The sequence below is a fragment of the Colletotrichum jinshuiense genome, chromosome 11, assembly GCF_051148585.1.
Source record: "Colletotrichum jinshuiense chromosome 11, complete sequence".
Taxonomy (NCBI): domain Eukaryota; kingdom Fungi; phylum Ascomycota; class Sordariomycetes; order Glomerellales; family Glomerellaceae; genus Colletotrichum; species Colletotrichum jinshuiense.
Window position 1 is genome coordinate 123,941 of NC_139304.1, and position 20,499 is coordinate 144,439.

Below are 20,499 nucleotides of genomic sequence, written 5' to 3' on the forward strand. Positions count from 1 at the left end.
CTTGGATAACTGGTCTTGCGAGGTTGCCAGCGGCAGCGGCATCGTATAGGCAGCCCCCAGTTAGCCATTGTGATGGAAGGTAGAGGTTGTTGTCGAAGGCGTAGGTGATCATGTTGGAGAGCTTGGAAGCCTGGTAGACACCGAGTTTGTTCTCGTCGAACTTTTGCATGCGCGAAACTGCGGAGGGAATGTGGCGTCGAGAGATCCCCAGCGATGCATGATGTTGGCGAGCTGGCGGTCATGCTTGAACTTGTGCTTGAGGGGCTGAGGGGCCAGGCAAGCGAGCTGGCAGTTGGACACGAGGAACATGGGCTTGGAGTTCGCGGAACATGCCGACACGGGCGGGAAGATGTCTGCGGTTACTTGGCATAGACAAGTTTCCGCACAGCACGCAAGATCTTGTGGGTTCGGATGATGGGTTGCTTTTCATCTTTCTTGGTTCAGTTGCCGTCCAGCGGTTTGCTTTGATCGTCGTCGGGGGGGGGGGGGGCAAAATAGCCTTTGTCGCGGCCGTGTCTGCCAAGAATGAAGATTTCCAGGCCGTGATAGCGCCATGGAGGATTTGCCGTTCAAGAAAGTAGAGTCGTGATGGGTTGAGGGCATCTACGGTTGGGTTGGTTTGGGTCGGGTTGTGGCGTACAACACAGTGAAGCTAGAAGCAAAGCAGGGGGAGAAGGTAAGTTGCAATTGCGGCGGACCAGGGAAGTCCAAGGTAATCCAACATGAACTTTAACATGATTCAGTGTGTAAATAAAAGTCAATGTAATCCCAGTCCCCCCCCCTCCAAAAAAAAAATACCAGTATATATCACACAATGCGTCGCCCAGAAGGGCATAACATGTGTTTTTAACTATAATTCTTTTTAGTCGTCTCTTACTGTTGGATTACGTGACCAGAATACAGGCTGCCGGCCACCGGCCGCGGCAGCGGCCGCAGCAGCGGAGCCCGGAGATTACGTCTCCGGGCTGCCAACAGCTATATCTACACTTCCGCTGCTGCTGCTGCCAACCTTCTACTTTCCCTTCTATATACCGATTTACAGCTTCCGAATATACTATAGATATTCGGCGAGCTCCAGCCCATACGGGCAGTCCTGTTGTATACAACAGATACCCTGTGATTCCAACACTTACTTCTATCACAATATGTGAAATATTCATGAAAACAAGCCAAGCATGTCCATATTGTGTCACAGCGAAAACGACTTACGGATTGCCGAATTGTCTCACAGAGTTCCGCTTTTTAGACCTAGAGGCTTAATAACAGGCTTCCCAGCATGTATCTCTCTAAAGCATGGAATGTGGTCCTTTTGTAAAAACGTTTTCCAAACGAGTAGCAGGCAAAACTCTCATGAATTAGCTAGAGATTCAGAAACCATGATTGATTAACTATCTTTTCATTTAATTGATCTACCTTTCTAATTATCACACCAGTTATTGAGAATATTAATAGAATAACTTCAATCCAAAACCTCATCCTCCGGCTTTTCGGCTTTACCCGTAACCATAGAATCATCGATGGCCCCTTGAATTACGTCTTTCTTATCGAAGAGAACTGCAATACTCTCGAGGGAATAACCTCGTGTTTCCGGATATATAAAGTACGCCGTTAGGCCATATGCCACAATTACTCCCATAAAGACGAAGTAAAACTTCCACGCGATGGCCTCAAGCGCAATAGGATTAACCAAGATATTGAAAGATGCCAGGGATGCAGCGGCGGTCCAGACAAGAGTCAGGCCTCGTGAGCGAAGATTGTATGTCCAAATCTCGCATGGGTATGCAACCAACAATGGAGTACTGCAGGGCGGCGAAGATGTTAGCAAACAAAGAGATGGTTTAAACGGAGCGAAGCTGATAAAATCATTTAAGAACTTACAGTGCAAAACCGTAACCTGCAAAATAAATAAAGAGAAACGGAATGACGGCAATGCCGACAGCTTTGTTTCCGTTTTCAGCGAAGGAGGCGGATAGAGCCGTAATTGCCACGTAGCTTGCTAACATGGTACCTGCAGAGAGGAGGAACATGGGTCGCTTGCCAAATCGATCAACCATGGAGGCCGAACCAACAGAGAAAAGCAGGTTCCATATGGCCAAACAGGCAGTGATTACAAGCTGAGTTTTGGCATCGGTGATGCCGATAGTACCCAGGATGGGGACAAGGTAGAACGACACAACTCCGTTCCCTCCCCATTGGCTGAATAATGCAAGGGTCAAAGTTATCAAAAGGCGCCGACGATTTCCCTTGGTCTTGACCATATCGGCATAGCTGGCCTTTGCAGCTTCAACCTCGCCCTCCATCGAAGAGCGGATATCCTGTACTTGGGTATTAACCACAGGAGCCTGAAGATCGCCTGCTGCATGCCATGTAGCAAGAACTTGTATGGCTTCTTCAGAACGTCCCTGTGAGAAGAGCCATCTCGGACTCTCGGGAGCCATGATCAGTCCAGGCAAGGCCAAAAGTGGCAGGACAACTTGGATGAGGGATGGTATTCTCCAAGACCAAGATGTGTTCACATTGTAAGTGCCCAATGTGACCCAAGCAGCCAGGGTGCTTCCGATATAGAAGCCACATTGATAGAGGGCACTCACAATGGCTCTGTGGGACGGATAGGCTACCTCGCTGATTAGCACAGGCGCAGTCGAGCTCCAGAGCCCAGCTGCACAGCCCGCAAGGGCACGTGAAACGATGAATGCGGCTTCGTTGTTTGCTGCGGCTTGCAGTGCGGAAGCGACAGCAATCATCAATATGCCGATGTAGAGTGAGAGTTTCCGACCATATCGGTTTGACAAGGACGCGCTGAAAAGATAGCTGAAAAGCATGCCGAACCAATAGATTGCGTTGATAATGCCCAGATAAGCACCGGTTGGATTTTTCATAAAGGTTTGCCATAACGGAAGGGCTTGTAGGCAACCCATGAGACTACCATCATACCCATTGGCCGAAGCTAGAGGAAGTTATTATCAGCACTTAAGTTTAAGGGCTTGGTTCCAATGCCAGCCAGAGTGCAGTGAAAATTAAAATAATTGACATGATTGGACCTGGTTGATTTTAAAGAAAGTATTGGGGACAAACCGAATATAATCAGGCTGAAAAGACAAAACTGAAGCTTATAGAGGTGAGGCGAAGCCCACGAGCCAGGCTCGTGGGAGACGGACATAGCCAGAATTAGGAAGGTGGAATGGTGTTACTCGGATACCTTAATTGAAGAAATAAACTGTAGATGAAAAGTCTGAAAACTTTGAGACAACAGGTCCAGATGTTGGATGATTGCCTAAAGATTCTCTTGTCCTAGGACTGACTTAGACTTATGTATGTCGCGAGGTCTCCGCATATCATGCCTACTGTGCACTCCATTTCCTCAGTCGCCTCTCAGAAAATAGTGCGGTAGGATGTATTCAGATAGCTTATCAAAGTGTTGGTTTTCATGACCACTATGATCAATGGTGGAGCCACATCGCCTCGGGGAGTCACGGGGTTTAGAAACTCGGGGAGTCACGGACTTATCATTCGGCAGCCCACCGCCTGATTCACAATTAGCGCTCGATAACGAGCAAACACCGAGTGGGTCAAAGTCCAGAACTCCCAAATGCCAATTTCCGTATTTCCCCAGACACGAGAAAGAGCAGCTTTGCGGTCTGATAGTTTTGGCAGACGGCACAGAAGGAAAATGCAAATACAAAAGGAATCCTTCAAAAACCTGTTAGATGATTGGCAGTTCAAGATCTTAACTATAAGTTAGTCCGCTTTGTTGCAGAAACCCAGCTTGCATTCACCATTGCCCCGAGTTTTCTAAACCTAAATACACCATGGGAAGCCTGCAAAACACCGAAGTTCTCAAAGTCGCCCTGGTGCGAAGGCCTCCACCAAACTGGCCGCTACCATTGAACAATCGCGACTGGACCGGTATAAAAATCGACATCTCCCAAACAATCGACGAAGCCATCGATCTCATGAAAGAGGCCAAAAAAAATGGCGCGAACCTGATTGCCTTCCCAGAATTGTGGTTTCCGGGGTAAGTGCCATACTGCCATTGTTGATCATGCAACCATCTCTCTGTGCAGGGATCGAATGTATTGCAATCAGTTTTACTGACAAGTCATCCACCAGGTTCCCCAAGTGGCGCGAACAAAATGACTGGAAGAAGACACATTTAAACATGTACATTGACAACGCCCTCGTTGTTGGTAGTCATGAATGGAACAGGTTGATCTCTGCTGTCAAGGTAGTCGGCATCTGGGCGGCGTTGGCGTTTGCTGAGCGTAAAGACAACCGTCTCTTCATGGCCCAAGCCCTTGTGTCACCCAAAGGAGAACTGGTCATGCACAGGCACAAGCTGAGACCATCGGGGTCCGAGAGGGATATGTTCAGCGACGGCGAGATCGATATGCTGAAGGTCATCAACACAGACCTCGGTCGCGTCAGTATGCTGCAATGCGGAGAGTCAGTACCATCTTGTCCATGGCTTTTTCCACCGTTCAATGGCTTACATGATCAAAATAGACACTTCTATCCTAGCATGACATTTCCCGTCGCAGCTCAGCGCCCAAAGCTTCATATCGGTGCGTTTCCGTTTGCCAGCGACTTTGATGACACCAGCGACAGTGTCTTTTATAACGCTTCTCTGGTAACACACGGATCATCTGGTTTTGCTTTGCTCAGCGGCGCGCATGTACTGATGCCCAGCATTGGCTACACATTCATCTTCGACCCCCTTATGCGCATCGTAGCGCGTATGGATAATTCAATTAGTTACGACGACCACCCTATCTTATACCATTCCATGAATGCAGCTCAATTCCATTCTGGAGAGACGTACGACCCAGACTCGCAAGTGTCTTGGGGCGTACTCCAGCAGATCAACAAGGGATACCCGGCATACATACCTAAGGCGCCAGGTGTTTTAACTAAGAAGCGAACAGTCTCTGTTAGTAACCTCCGAGAAGGATTGTTCGAGTGGTCTGAAACGGGTCCTGGAACCACCGCAGATGGGTTCAAGCCGAATGGCGAGCGAGTGGAGAGCGAGAAGAAAACTGTAGCAGTATAAGACACTACCCAAGGTACAGCTTGACAACAGGCAGTACGTTGAAGTTGATAGAATTAAATTTGACGAAACATCAAATGGAATCTAACAAAGTGGCAGAGGGGATTTTCGGGATTTGAATGCATGGCGGTAGACCATTTCGGATTTTACTAGCTTCGCACTATGATTTATCTATCAATTTTCAGATCCCGGGTTAATTAATCAGTGCACTGACCCCTTCAAAATCGCCACGTGACAATTGAATCCAAGGCGAGATGTTATTCAAGATACGGTTTATATCCTCACTGTCCGTGGACGAGTGCAGTCTGAACCAAAGAACCTGTGTCGATTGACAGATCGGGAACGCATCATGGACGGAGTTCAAGGGAACAGAAACACCAAGACTGGCGATGAGAGCGAATCTGCCGACGCACAGGTCTCAATTGAACCAAGGAGCCAGCCCAAGATGAAGCGCTCCCGTCATGAGACCCGTGAAGGTAGAAGCTTTCCCCGGAAGAGAGCTCTGGTAGCTTGCCGAGTCTGCAGATCAAGAAAGATCAAGTGCAACAACGCGCGTCCCTCATGTTCCGCTTGCGTGGAAGCAGGCGCGCTTTGCGTTTATCAGGATTTTGAAGACATTTCCAAGTCAGTCAACTTCAACTCGAACATTCCCACGATAAAAGCTTACAGAGTTCTGCAGGCTTGACACAGCCAGTTTAATGATTCTTGAGCGTCTGGACCAAATATCTGCCAAGTTGGATCGACCGTCACCCAACACCGCAGCGGCTGAGCCGTCGTCGGTAAATGACGAGGGCACCTCCCCCAAAGGTGGCCATTGTTGTCAATATTCGCTCAGCATCCCACCAGCCCCAATTGGTCCTGATACAATTTTGTCTTGGCCTGTATTTGATAACATGTTCGGTCCTCATCACGTCAACAAATCCGTCTACATGAGCGTAAGATCCGAGGGCAGAGCGAACGAACCATTTCAGGCGAAAAGCTACTCCGTTGATCAGGCTGGTCTTGTGTCTGATCCATTGCTAAACGACGAAATTGTGAGAAAGCTACTTCATCAATTTCTCGAAGATGTCCACACCAAAAACCCGATCCTCGACGTCGTCAAAATCTGGGACACAACCCAGCGAGTCACACAGGAGGGTCTCGGTTGGGATCCCCGTTCATGTTTGACTGTATGTGATCCCCATTCGACTTCCTTTATTATGACTATGGATTTTGAAGGGCTGATAGAGATTAGCTTCTCATTTGTGCTCTTGGGTGTATAAGTCAGCCATTAAAAGACGGCAACACAAGAAACAACGCTATACAGCCGTCATTAACTGACAGCTTGGCTCTTTCGGATAGCTACTACTATGCGGCACGCAAACGCATTGCTATTCTTGAAAACGACTTGATTGCAGCGCAATGCTGGTTCTACAGTGGGGTATACGAAATGTTTAGACTGCAACCACTCAAAGCATCGACATGCTTTTCGCATTCTTCGTCCATCCTCCAATTAATCCTGTCGCTCAAGAACGATGGAAACTCTCTAAGCCAAACGTGCAATCCAGTAATGAACGAGGAGGAGACTTGTCTTTTTTGGAGCTGCTGGAAGTCTGAGAAGTATGCCAAAGCGACATATTCAGTACCCCACCAATTCAACATCTAACTTACCATACATCAAGTGACCTGCGAGCCGAGTTGCCTCTACCCGAGTCAGTACTTTCTGGGACATCAACGATCCAAACTGTTCCGACACCTCCCCTCATCAAGATGCTACTGAGGTCGAATAATTCCTCATCGGGCGTAACTACCCTTCTTTGGGAAACTCATTCCTACAGACTTTATCAAATGGCTTTGCACTATTATCTAGCCGACGTTTATCTCAAAAAGATTGAATCGCGGATTCTGAAGAATATGTATGGTGGCAACTGTTCTTGGACCAAATCGAAGTTGAGCGCAATGATCCACATTGTAATGGGTTTCGAAGAAGAACTGGAGGAATGGTGAGAGGTTCCCTTTCAGCCACTGTCGCTCTTGCCAGCTATCAAGATCTAATAATTCCCCCACACTAGGCAAAAGACACTCCCTGAACTCATTCATTTCGAGGAATGGGATTCTGCTCCAAAGGATGAACTTGCATTCAACCTCCAGGCCCGCTTGCTTGAGCTCAAGTCTTGGCTTTATCGTCCGTTTGTACATTGCATGATTCATGGGAGCCTAGAGCATGAGGATCACAGCAGTATTGCCAAGTATGTTGAAAAGGCTATTGCCTGCTGTTTTCACATCATTCAATCCCAGTATGCCATGCACCGGCATCATGGTACCTGGCTTGTTTGTAGGGAAGTCTTTTGCTCGGCAATGATTATCATTGCTGCAGTAAAAACCGGTGGAGTGGTTGACTATCTCGTTGATTGGAGAGATGTGGTAACTGTTGCTGTAGGGATTCTTGAGGCCTGGGCACCGGAATCAGACGAAATTGCAGGGAATAAAAAGATATTGGAATCTTTGTTTGTTGCTGTCTGTGGTGAGTATTCCTAGCCCTAGATTAAAATGTAATTAGTTGTAGAATTATATAACTGCTCGACAAAGACCCCTGGCCAGGAACCTGTGTTAAGCTTTGTGGCGTGTTATGGAGGTTTCCCTGTGCACCGCAACTATTTTCAAAATTATCACCCATACCTCCCCAAATGCCTACAATATCATAACTAAACCTCCCATGAGAAGCATCTTCAAGGTTTGAGAAACGACATTTGAGTGCAAACAGCTTAGCCTTGAGAGTTTCAACCGCGTCTGGAGGAGGAATGATTGAAACGAGAACATCTTTCGTAGACTCACGGCAACATGTGATCTGGGTAGCATAAATTTCGGCGTCTAAGTGTGACCGTCTCATCTCAGTGCTCACCTTGATGTGGCTGCTTTAATTTGGTTAGGTCTTGCCTGTGGTTAGCAGATTGGGCTTATGGAACAAGCCGTTGAGCATAATTGAGCAAATAAGCATATTGGTGTAAGCGTCGACAATAACTGACAACTGCCTGGCACTAAGCCGCCATAACACTCTTGAACCCAATGAAGCTCTACACTCGGACGTCAATGAGTCCGGCGAACAGGGTTTCGCGATAGAGGCTGACCGCCCTTACCACACTGCCGAGTAAGACCTCTCGTCCCTACTAACAACTTTTTCAGATGCTAGCAACGATGATGGCGACTTTAAGGATATGCAAGCCTTTGGTTGTTTTGAAGACTGAGGCTTAGATGACGACCTCTGCTTTGATGAGGAGTTTCAACTTAACATGGCTGATATACGCGAGGTGTCGTCGTCTGGCTTGTTTTTAGTGACGCCTTAAAGTAAGATGACCCGTGCCCCCGAAATGAACCTCGGCTTCCTAGAGTTGTCGACGACGTTGAACCTTTAGCTTAACCACCTAAGGTTGTAGCCGTTAAACCTGATGTTGTCGTTATTAACGACGTAGATCCCGCTATTAGCTCTTTTGAGGCCGAGCTCCTATCGACCGGTAGTGACTTTTTCCTATGCATCTAAGGGTAATTAGGCAACGACGTCTGCTTGCATGATGACGTCCTTTAGTACTCGCTCTGGTTCGCGATGTTGTCGGCAAGAGAACTTGTAGACCGCAACATCTTACTTGTTACCCCCTCGCTCTATCTATCGACATGTAGTCTCCTGCCGAAATGCACTTATACGTTCCTAAAGTTCTTTACGGGAAGCTTGCACTGTGTAAAATTTACACAATAATCCACCGTCGACGCAGCGAGCACTGGACTGCCGTGCAGGTAATCGTAAGCGCTTCTCGGGTCGTCGTCAGCCACTTTGACTCTTTGTTCGATGCCTAACGTTCCCTACGCGTAAAAGAACTCTTCGACGCCATGTCCCGACGTTTGTGTCGGCAGCGAAATCGAGTTCGTGGAAGCTGTGAGCGTGTTTCTTCACAAACCCCCACCTGGTCATTCTACTAACTCTCTGCTCTCTAGGCCTGCCCGCAACAACTGAACTCAGTCAGTTGTGGTGTCTACACCATCAGCCAATCTCTGGCAATCACACTGCCCAGATTCCCTCTGAGGACCAGGGCTGCATCGAAATATCAGGTTACGGAGAGGAGTTGTTGAAGATGGCACATCGTTCCACAATGGCCGGATTCGGTTCTGCGTGGGCGATCTCCACGAATGCCCGATCCAGTGCACCCTTACCAAACACGACTCTGGACCGCATGGTCCATTTTAGAAAACGAAAACGGTTGCCATCATGAAAGAAGTTCTGCGAAACATCTAGCTTTGCCAAACTGGGCGCTCGGCGTCAGCAGTCAAACAGATGCCTTCACCTGCTCGGACGACTTGGTCAGGGAGGTGAGACAAAGTGTCGGACTTGGAGTTCAAGCCGGTTGGCTCGCTTTTGTGGCAAGAAAATTGTTATGGTAGCAACTTGGTGCAAGAGGAATGCTCATGTGTGATTGATTGATTTCATGGGGATCACTTTGCCGCTTCTGACCAGGCTCCACACGGTGACACACTAACATCGTTTAAACATGGAGACCCTGTTTGAATCTACTATAGGGTTGTGGTTAGGATTGCAAAGATTCTTACCGTTTAGAAGACGAAACGCCTTGCCGCTATATAGGTACCAGTTACTCCATGCCGTAGATCATAATTGAAAGTGAATTTTCTTAGCACTATCCAAAATGATTGGGGAAGCTTTCAAATGCAAAGAGGGACAGTTTGTCGTCTTGATTATCATCATCCGATTGAGGTAGATGCGGCTCGGAGACTGCGAGAAACACGGCCCCACATACGTTAGTCCTTGCCACTTGAATCAAGCATCTACAGAAAGCCATCTTCAATACTGACGCTGTTTGTAATCTCGCATATGACCCGTTTCTCGTGTGATATTGACCTGCCGGGTGCTTCTGACGTTCACAGGCTGCTTCCATCTATAACGGGCTGCCAATCTCCAAGACATCGATATGCTATGAGCGGAAGCTTCCGCATGTGTCACTGGACTTGAATGGTATTCAATGGCATGGCAGTTTCCCTCCATTCTTATTTTTGGGTTTCTTCATGTTGCTGCCTGTGTTCGCCGCCTGGTGCTGTTGGCCGGTGTGCCCTCCTTGGAGCGATAGGTTCCTGTGAGACGAAAGCAGAGGAGCAATCTTGAAAACTGCAAAGTCGACGGTGAGATCGAGATACATTGCCGAATAATCGTAACAACTCCGAATAGCAAACTTAGAATCGGCTCCTGGATTGTAATCAACTCGATCATTTCATCGGATTGCTTGATGATCTCTTTGTCGGAGGGTTCTGCAGAACTTTGTTGATGTGTCGCCTCTAGCTCAAGCCTAAAGTAGGCCAAAGCCATTTGCTATAGGACTAATGACGGAGAGCCTCGTTGTTGGAAAGTACATGAAGATTGCACGCTTCGCAGTAAAATATCACGACTTCGGTTTGGCTTGGTTGGTTGTGACAGACATGGAGTTGGGAAGCGCGCAGCTGTATTATAACGAACCCTGCTACCTCGCCACCACAGACATGCGCCACTGCAGTATTGCCGCTGATGTGATTGTCGGCGTAGCCTCCATCAGCTCCCTTGCCACACACCTTGACCTCGGGTCTGGCTGTTTTCCTTCAAAAGCGGCTCATGGGAAAACTTTTATCGACCAAGGTCCCTCCTACAGCCCGGTAAGGTATAACCTCCATCTTTCCGTCATCAGTTCGAATCCCACTCAAACTCCCAATTTTGCTCCCAAATTGATCAATCAGGCATTGTGAATGCACACCATTCCGACCGCATTTAAGATGCCGAGTCAACCACAGGCCATCGTCTCACTGAAATACTCTCATTACGAGAGAGAACCAACATGTTAGAGCTGCGTATTAAATGGACAGATGGTTCCCAGGTGTGGGAGCCCAAGGATAAGGTCCAAGCCGATACGGAAGATTTCGTCCTCCAATAATGGGAGTCTGTCGGGGGCAGAGAGCAGACGCAGGTGTACGGGTGGCGCTTTAGGCAGAGAAACACCGACTCTAGAGGGATCGACCCAGCGACGGGGAGGATTATAAAATCAAACAGGTGGGGGGAATTGACCGGTGAGCTACGGAGCAACACTCCAAGCATAGTCGCAAGGCGTCCTGGAACAAGGTCAAAGAGAATACAGAAACATGCTAGTATCAGGCGCTCAAACTGGAGGGCGTCTGGCGAGTAACGAGGCCAAGGAACTCTGCTCCACGCAGGGAATCCGGACAAACTCATCACGACGCAGAGGAGATGTCTATGGAGAACTACATTGATGATGACTGGGATGAAGATTACTTGCCTTGAACAGAAGCCTCCAGACCCTTGTTTATGTATTTTATGTATTAACACATGAATATGAAGTTACCAGCTTCGCCTACTGATCCTGAATCAAGAGCCTAAACCTGAGGGCGCTCCTAATAATGGCCATCTTGGGGCTGAGGCAGTCCAAGGGAATGGCAGCGTCCATGTGTAAATCTCTGACGATTGAGTTGAGCCACGCCGCAACGTTGTATGATTTTGGGATGTTGAAGCCGGCAGATGGCCTTGATGGTGTCAAAGGGAAGGCGGAGGAGAGCCCAAAGACGATTATGACGACGTCGATAGTGACGACGATGGAGATGGGGAGTGGTCAACCAGATGGGGAAATGATGCCAGGTGCACAAAGCTGTTGTTAGTGTTGGGGAAAAGACGGTTTCATGTCAGTCGACTGTCCAAGGCTGTTTGCGCGGAAGAAACAGGTGTTCTGCCTGGCATGGCGGTCATGGCAGGTGGGCCGTGTCAAGCCATGCCGGCCGTAACATTCAGTGACGCTGAGCAGGTGAGCAGTTGAGGAGCTGTAGGATCATGAAACCTTTGAACGGGAAGGAGTTGGAGAGTGTGGGAAATCGTCCCGTCCCAGTCCCCGTTGAGACAAAGGTGCCTAGGTACCGGTAGGTAGGTGCGTTGTATCAGCCGGCACCAGCCACTGGGACACCTAAGCTACGAAATTTCCGTAAGCAACAATTCTAGATTAGGTACCTAGCCTTAGGTACTACGCGGGAACTCAGCAACTCTAAGCTACGCCAAATCACTCATCACTCTAGTGTAAGGTAGGCATGAAATGTTTCTAAACACATCCGAGGTTTCACCGGGAAAGTTAGAGCTATGGGAAAATATAGCGTTTGGCCCTGAAAATTGAGCAATATGGAAACCGTGGGTAGACCGCCGCTGGGGGGTTCTGCTGCCGATTGTGAGTGCTGGTGACCTCTGGAGCGCCAAGTCGGCCGCTGCAAGCCAGGCGGGGCTGCTTTTAAGGACGGGCAATGGGAGTGAGTCACCAGACGGTAATGATTAGCCAAGGTAAGCGCCACCACTCATGACGCCGTATGTGTGCTTCTTATCGATAAGCGGGCGAGTATTAGATCATCGTTAGTTATCCAGGCTCAATGGCAGCTGAAGGAAGGCACGCACAGTAAGTATCATGGGTACCTTCCTCCCTAACCTATCTTCCCTCATCACATGGCCCATAACAACCCATCCCGGACCTTCTCTCTCATCAAACGCCTCAACTTGTTGCGCGTGTCCATCTCCCTATTTACACCCTTCAAACGTGCCCGACACTTCCTCTTCAGCTGCCCAGTTCGACTCGACAAGCCGCGTCATCCACCCAACTACCACAAACAAAGAACGGCACAAGACACAGCGCGGTTTGGTTCTCGGTTCGAACGCCATCCAAATGGAGAAATCAGGTAAGCAAATGAGAAGAATCCGCTTCCCCCGCCTTACCCTTCCTGCTCGCTTATTGGCAGTTGGTGGGCTAATCCAAAGTCTCAAGGAACACGCCACGATGGCAGCGTCTAGAAGACTAGCCACGGCAACCATTCCAATGCGAGCTCCCGCACCATGTCTCCGTCGGGTTCTCCCACCTCCCCTGTCGGCGCCGAATTCTTCGGCCAAAGCGACGCGACAGACTCGTCGTCGGGTCCCATCGACCTGCCCCCCGCGTACAATGTTGACAGTTTCATGCGCGAGAGCTCGACTACCCAAGAGCTCTATCCGGACGATCTAAGCCTCAGCTACGGAGACATGGACACCGATATCATGGACTTGGAGGAAGCATCTAGCTTTACGGGTTTGGGGATGGACCTGGAGTCGGAGGAGCAGAAAGCCTCCGAGGCGCAACATGTGCCGTGTGCAGTCAACCTGACGCATCCGCAGACAAAAGCCAAGCTCCGTGCCAAGTGCAGGGAAATCCTAGCAATCGTCTCAAGCATGGACACAAACGGTACCTCCACCAACGTCGAGGACAAGGTGTTCAAAATCCTTATCAAATCGGCGTCCCTTGTTCTACAAAGCGAGGAAGAAGATAGTGTGTAATCACCAACGGGGCCCGCCCGAGTGCCCGACAGGGGCAGAGCAGGTTTAGCATGGCCTTCGAGGGAGGCGGATTAAGATGAGGCGTTTGGAGTGCAGCATGGACATCTTCATCTACTTCAACTTTGCGACTTGCTGTCGGGGAAGGGCGGTCATGTTTACAGCCAGTCAAAATAAATAGCTGTACGTTCAATACGATATTGCAATTGCGTCCTGTCCCGTTCTTGTCGGTAGAGGCATCAACGTGAATGAAACTGCCGTTCGAACCCGAGAGCCAAAGCGTCTTTTGTTCTCCACGGTCGGCATGCAAAGCACTTGGATGGCTGTTTTGGGCGCAGTACATGCGTAATCGGGCTTACCAGTCCCCCCGACATTACGAGGGACATGAAATGTTTACCAGGGCACTCTCTCGTGGTGCGAAGAAAAACCTCTCAATTGTGGTCATGTGACAGCTTCCCTGCTAATACGACTGCACCATCACCTGCCCGAGTCACAACCGGCGGTGTTTTCACAGTGGTGCTTTTCATCCGCTTTTACTCATACATTGATCGTGACCATGAATCCCCTAAACAACCGGCTTCATCCCTGCCTCGGTGGGTGAACCATGGCATCACGCCGTGTTGGCCCCGGATTGGTCCCGGTGCAAGCACTTCCCGGGCAAATCCTCCGATCCTTTCCTTGCGCTCCTGATCCCGGCAAATTTGTGTCTAGAACTTGCTCTTCGAAGCGCGGGGTTGACGCTGGCGTCTTGCCTGGCGTCTCGACTGGCGCGTCTCTCGTGGTGCTGCGTCTCGGTCGTGTTCGGACGGTGCCCCGATGGCCTTGCCAGGTCTGGGCGCGGGTTGCTTTTTCGGCCTGCTTCCCAGGCGCTCGGGGGGCTTGCTATCTCGATCGACGATAGCCAAGTTGATGGAGTCGCGCAGTTTGGCAACAATGTCCTCAAACGAGATGCGAATTGGCGCCAGACTGTCATCCTGAAGATCCTGAGCCGTCTTGCCAGGGCTGTGGCCGGGGGAAGGTCAGCTCCATCTTGGAAGAGGGCAAGCAGGGCACGTACCGGAGATGCAACTTGGGCGCAGCAGCTGCTTCGAGGCCAAAGTCAGAGGGGTACATGCATAACTGCTCGCCTGGGGTGCTCAAGAGAGTCCAATCCTTTGCGCAAACCGCACTGTGGTCTTGTTTCACCTAGAGACAAACCCAGCATTCTTGCAGGTTGTCGAGTACGGCGCTGTAATCGTCAGGGGACTGATGCGAACGGAAGACCTTGATGCCAATGGCGGCGCGCACGTGGCCACCTGAGCCCAAGATGTATTCCTCCAGCTTCTGGTTGACATCTTTGCGTGTCTGGGAAACGGCAATCTCGCAGACGACGTGCGGTGTCATGAAGCCGCGATTGGCAGTCCACCCCCCATCTGGCTCCAAGACACCCCGGCCACCCTTCTCCCCTTGGATTTTGACGCTGCCCGGCCTGAGCTCAAGGATTGGGACGAATTTGCGACCGGCGTGAGTGACGAGAGACGCGATGTTCCTGGTGAAGGAACGGTGAAGAGGACCCTCGACCATCTTCAACTGAACGCGGCTGCGGTCAGGCAAGTACTCGATGCGCACCGGGGCGTGGAAGAGGCCTTTCAGTCGCAGCGCTGTGTCGACGAGGTCGAAAGCACTGTTGTGCTTGAGAGGAAAAGCGCGGCGCTCGCGAACTCGCTGACGGTGGCCGGGTCCGGGAAGGGAAGCAGAGGGGCTTGTGGTAGAGCGGCGGACGGCTCGGAGGATGCGGCCGAGGGCAAATCGGGTGCTATTGTCAAGCGAACCGAACGAGGCCTCGAGGTGGGTGAAGTTGAGGGAGTGTTTCTGGTGTCGATGACCAGAGGAAGGAGACTTGGCATGGAGGGCTTGGGAGAAAGGTGCGCCGATGCTCTCAAGAAGTGGACTGGCGACAGACTGGGATCATTTTTGCGAATGCACAGCTTGATGGGCTGGAGCCGTCATCCAGGCTGTTCTTTGCTGGCTGAGGATGGAGGGAGATTTGAACGGCCAGGATCCGAGTCGGATTCGCAATCTGAATCGGCGTCTGAGATGGGAGGGGATGAGAACGAACGAGACCTGGGCGTGTCGATGCGGGCATCACTGAGGGCCTCGCAGGGCGAGGGTGGAAACAGCGTAACACACTCCTCGCTCAGTTCGAGAGAAACGTCTCAAGAGAAACATGCGGAGGCGCTAGGGGCGTGATGTGTCTCCATGGCCCCGTGTTTATACCATGTTCATAATGTATTACGACAAGCAAACACAAACCTTTCGTGACTGGGTTTTCCCAGTAAGGGACCGTTCGACACAACGAGACCGTCACAACGAGACCGCCACAACGACAAAAGACTGAGAGTGACAGGATTTAGTCGACATTTCCAATTTCTAGACGCATCCATACCACCCTCTTCTTCAATAGACGAGAATGCTGAAGCTTGAGCATCATCTCCACTCGAGTCTCGACCTTGAACCACACTCGGCTCGGCGCTCCCGGCCAGGCGATGTGGAGTTGTCGCATCTTTCAGTCTCCATCAGCAAGCATCGTGACTCTATTGCGCGGTGTTGTGTCAATCAAGGTGCTCCCAATAATATCAAGGTGCCACTGACAAGAAAATCGGTGGGGTACTGCATCGCGTCGGTTCTCAATCGAGTGTTTCATCGTCAAAGCTGCCCCGAAGGCCCAAAGAGACACTCATCCAGCAGCTCCATCACCCCACAGACCCAGTCAAGCAATGGGATGCCTATCATGAATGCATCGCTCTCGGTGACCCTCTCAACCTCCTCTGCGGGTGTCTCCACTCGCAATGATGGCGGGGGCTCGAGGTCGTAGACGGAGCTTCCGTCAGAAGCATCGTCGCGGTATGGAAAGACGGAAAGGGGATGGCGCTGGAGCAGTTGGACATCTTCGGAGGGCTGGCTCACATCCAAGAGTTCCGCTTCGGCGTCCCGTAGACGAGATAGGAGTGTGCTTGGAATAGTCGGGTCGAATTGGATGTCATCGATTGTGGTTGACTGCTAGCCTGACGCTGACTCGAGATCTCGACCTGCTCGCGAATGTCAGCGGTGGCGCTTGGGGACAGTGACAAAGATTGCAAAGCCACTTACCTTCCATTGAAACCAACTCTGTCGAAGCCTGCGCGCCTTGCTGGTGCTGGCCCACCATACGTGCATAGTGCCGATTGAGGAATGGTGAACGATAGAATGCGAACATTGTCTAGAGCGAAGCCTTCGCAAGCCACTTCAGGCTAAGAACATCCTGGATCAGGAAACTGCAAGTAATAGTTGAAGCTTCAATTCGGGTGGCTCACATACGGGGACGAGGGACTGGAGCGCTCAGTCGATGGCATCGCGTTACACTCTTTGGTCGCTGCGAAAATGACGTGCCAATTCTCGTGAGGCGGACGGGTCTGGACGGCAATACGGTGCTGTGCTCCACAAGTGACCCACCGAGGCCGGTCCTCAAAGTGATCGCAAGCTTGACGTAGGAGGGGAGCAGCAGTGGAAGAGGAACGTGTAGACTCAATCTTAGGACCACCCAAAACGAGTGGACTTGGATTACCTAAGATGTCCCACAGGGCCTGTGGCCAACCTACTTCAAGCAGTGGCTTAACTACAAGGGCTGTGTAGTTTTTACACTAGGTATAAAGGTTCTGATTTTGTGGGTCGCATAGAGGAGGTCTATCTCACACTACTCTATCTCTTTTGTCTCCCCTAAACACGACAGGCCATGGCCTAACTAAGAGAGGCTCAGACGAACGCGGTAGTATAGTTATAGCCAGCTGAGACTACTCTTGCCGAAGTTAAGTTTCAAGTGCATGCGCCTCGCTTATCTCAATCGTCTCGGTGGCATTAGTGACTTGTGCGGTAGAACTAGATTGGTAGTCGTGTAGGGGCCGCGCATTTAAAGGAAATTGAAGCCCTCCCCCTAGCGAGACCACTTTCAATATCCGAGGTCTACGCGGTTGGCTTGATGCAGACGAAGCGCGGGCTGTGAGAGGAGAGTACGATGGCAACGCCGATGGGGACAGTGGATAGGTGTCGAGGGCGTCGTCGAGTGCTCTCTCTCGATGAACCCTACGAAAAGAGGGGGTGGGGGGTCCGTTTTAAGAGTTGTCGGGGACGATGAGCATGGCGAGCATGCGGTGTTGGACTCCGGGGGCTGGTCGAAGTTTGAACAGAAGGGGAAGTGACTCTTGACATGACGTAGATTTACAGCATGGCTAAAGTTGGCACTAAGCATGCAACTAATTCATCGGCTAGCACGGAGGCATTAGCATGGGCATTTGGCATAGTTGGCATAGTTGGCATAGGCAGCATAGGCGGCATAGGCAGCATAGGCAGCATGGGCAGCATGGGCATAGGTATGGGCACAACGTACGCATACTGACTGCATGGCCGACTTTGTGAAGATTACCTAAGCTGAGGCGCATCACGACCAGGCCGTGGCGATCTCACAGAACCTTTCGTGACGACACCTGAGATTGCGACCAGCCCGGAAGCCCCTCCACTGAATTTTGCCCGTCACGCCCATTCATTGGAGGTCGGATTAAGCTTTCCCACGCTAGCGTAAAGATTGATCCTCTGTGTTGATGGTGACGGGCTTGGAGCGTCCCGCCCGGGCAGCATTTCTGCCCCTTTGCCTGCCGGTCGAGGGGTACACAAGACGACTTAAATCAAGGATACTGATGCATTACACCCCTAATGAATCAAACACGCCATCTTCAAAGCGCCAAGACAACAAAGTAGGTATTCACAGTACATGCGTCCTTAGTCGGAGACACAGTGATTTTGTAATTGTGCAAATAATCTTGTCATCATAATCGTCATTATACAATAGTATGCTCCTACTAAACATTGCACTCCTTCCTTTCCTCCACAAGACTCTTGACAGCACTATGCTGTTGTCATCTCCTGTGTCTACCTGCTGAGATCGCTTTAAGGTTCGCTAGAAGATGGTCTGTAGCAGCTGTTCTTGGAAGGAAAAAATAGGCTGCAAGGGATTCTCGCTCGAGTGGACGAGTAAGTTCGAAGGCACGCGAGGGGCCTGTTAGGGATGCGCGAGCTTGTCAAGCATGGCAGCGGGAACATTTGCTGGATGGCGTCAGGGTGCGAACAATCACGAGCATCGCCGAAGAGAAGATGTACCTGTTCAGCCACTTGATATCAATCGTGCTTTAGACAAGAATGTTCTCCGATTCATTCTCCTTGGTGGTCCAGTGCAGCGGCGGCACATACAGACGTTCGTGAGGCGGTAATCGTTGAATTAAGTGGATGGAAGGGAAGGAGGGACTAGGAGCCAGTTCTGGTGGAGGAGATGAAGGTGGTGGCGGTGTTGATGCTGCGGACATAGTGACAGGCGATTGAGGGCTGGCGGGTGGAGCGGGAATGGTGTAACACGATTGGCCATGGCTTATCGCCGCATAAAGTACGTACTGCTCGCTTATCTAACCGTCCCGTGACACTAATGTTGAACTGCTGCAAAAGATCGAGTTTCTTGCCAATTGTATGAGTATTGTATAAAAACTCGATATATCCCTTGGAACGCGGAGACGGCTGTATCTATGTCTGTCCAACCAATGCTGAAAACTGGGCCCAGCCACTGCTGCTCATACTGCCACAAGTCCCTCGCTTTTGTCATTGCTAAAAAAAGCAACATCCCGATGCCAGCGCGCTGGTGAGCAAGATGACAATGAGGAAGAATGGCCACGGCGATGCTAGAGGACCGGGTTTTAGCAGCTTTCATACTTCGCGTCTTGATTGGAGTCATCATGCCTTGGGAAAATAGTCCGCGTAGTCGGCAGCAAGGGACTGAGATGGATAGAGAATCTGCGGTTGATGAGGGTCGAGAGACGCAAACGCGAGATGGGTGGGCGGGCAAGTCTGCCGATTCTGCGGGAGGTGACGGTGATAAAGTTGGTGTGCAAAATATCCGTTATCTAGTCTCTTTTTTTTTTCTTTCTCTTTTCCCAGCAACAGCTGGTTGCCAACAACGCTTTGTCTGGTTCAGGTGACATGCGTCATGCACCGACAAGGACAGGGTGTAGCGAGAGAGCTGTGGCTGCTGTAGCCACTATAGCTGCTGCCCAGAGACGTATCATGCATGTCCGCACCGTCAGCTAGCGAATGCCGCTGCGTGACTAAGGTACCCAAGGTACCACAACTAGCTTGTTCGGCCGAGAAGCTCGACCACAGTCACGGGCACGCACCGCACACTGACTTGTTCGTCATGGCTTATATGTCCATCAATTCTGTCGCTGCCTTTCTGAAAATCTTCCCAGCTCTCGCTGTCCTGTGCTTGACGATGCGACACTAGTTATACTAACACGGAATATGACCAACACCCAGACATGATCCGCCAGGACCTCGGGGTCATCGATGCCCTGCGACGAGATGCCGTCAACTAGAGAGAGCCGGACCCTAACGGGCGTCGACTGATGCAAGCCAAGATAGTTTAAACGAGCATATATCGCTGTTGCTTCGCCGATCATGGCTGTTGGCCCGGACCACGTATCCTCCATTCATGTGTTTAGGATGGCGGGAACCTTGTCTTGGCGATTACCTTGGCTTCAAATCCCTAAGTTGCCACCTTGCAAAATCTCAATGCATATATTGGCAGTGTTGCGAGTGTACGAGACTTGCGCATCGGCGGTGCGTACTTGAGACTCTTGTACTATTCCGCACAGGAGTCTTGGATAATCACACTGGCTACGCACACAAGCTGATGCCCATACACTGCCAGCCGGTACGTGCCTTGACTTTGGTCCCCATTAAATCGTGGCATGGCTTGTCTCCATCCCTATCTTCATCGTTAGAAGCCCTGTAAGTTTCTAACGTCTTGGTTTCAGATGCTGTTGGTTCCGACGAGGCGCAACCAAATCCTTTCGTATCTCGGCCTGATGCTCATGGCAGTTGCCGCCGACCAGTTTTTCCATATGACACTGGAAATTATCGACGCCATTCAACGGCAAAAACCCTCCAAAGCCGAGAATAATGCATTAAAAAGGCCCCCATCCGCATCGAACTCAGGCACGATTTCGCTCACGTAGGAACCGACCCAGAAACATATTTCCCTCTTCCA

At 50.5% G+C, this 20,499-nt stretch overlaps 4 protein-coding genes across 4 annotated transcripts; 2 read left to right on the top strand and 2 right to left on the bottom strand.

The window, feature by feature from the left end:
• Positions 1-1,459: 1,459 nt before the first annotated feature.
• EsH8_XI_000023 (uncharacterized protein) lies at positions 1,460-3,160 on the bottom strand (the record flags this gene model as incomplete). The annotated part of the gene is made up of 3 exons (XM_083273931.1): positions 1,460-1,768; positions 1,926-2,947; positions 3,076-3,160. The coding sequence occupies 3 exons, from the start codon at positions 3,158-3,160 to the stop codon at positions 1,460-1,462; spliced, it is 1,416 nt and encodes a 471-aa protein (XP_083120267.1).
• A 649-nt stretch (positions 3,161-3,809) lies between these two features.
• EsH8_XI_000024 (uncharacterized protein) lies at positions 3,810-5,047 on the top strand (the record flags this gene model as incomplete). The annotated part of the gene is made up of 3 exons (XM_083273932.1): positions 3,810-4,015; positions 4,111-4,443; positions 4,504-5,047. 3 exons carry the CDS (start codon positions 3,810-3,812, stop codon positions 5,045-5,047), a joined length of 1,083 nt encoding a protein of 360 aa, XP_083120268.1.
• A 7,879-nt stretch (positions 5,048-12,926) lies between these two features.
• EsH8_XI_000025 (uncharacterized protein) lies at positions 12,927-13,400 on the top strand (the record flags this gene model as incomplete). The annotated part of the gene is made up of 1 exon (XM_083273933.1): positions 12,927-13,400. The coding sequence occupies one exon, from the start codon at positions 12,927-12,929 to the stop codon at positions 13,398-13,400; it is 474 nt and encodes a 157-aa protein (XP_083120269.1).
• A 704-nt stretch (positions 13,401-14,104) lies between these two features.
• EsH8_XI_000026 (uncharacterized protein) lies at positions 14,105-16,592 on the bottom strand (the record flags this gene model as incomplete). Its single annotated transcript, XM_083273934.1, has 6 exons — positions 14,105-14,399; positions 14,455-14,516; positions 14,595-15,338; positions 16,143-16,357; positions 16,453-16,465; positions 16,527-16,592. The coding sequence occupies 6 exons, from the start codon at positions 16,590-16,592 to the stop codon at positions 14,105-14,107; spliced, it is 1,395 nt and encodes a 464-aa protein (XP_083120270.1).
• Positions 16,593-20,499: the final 3,907 nt, after the last annotated feature.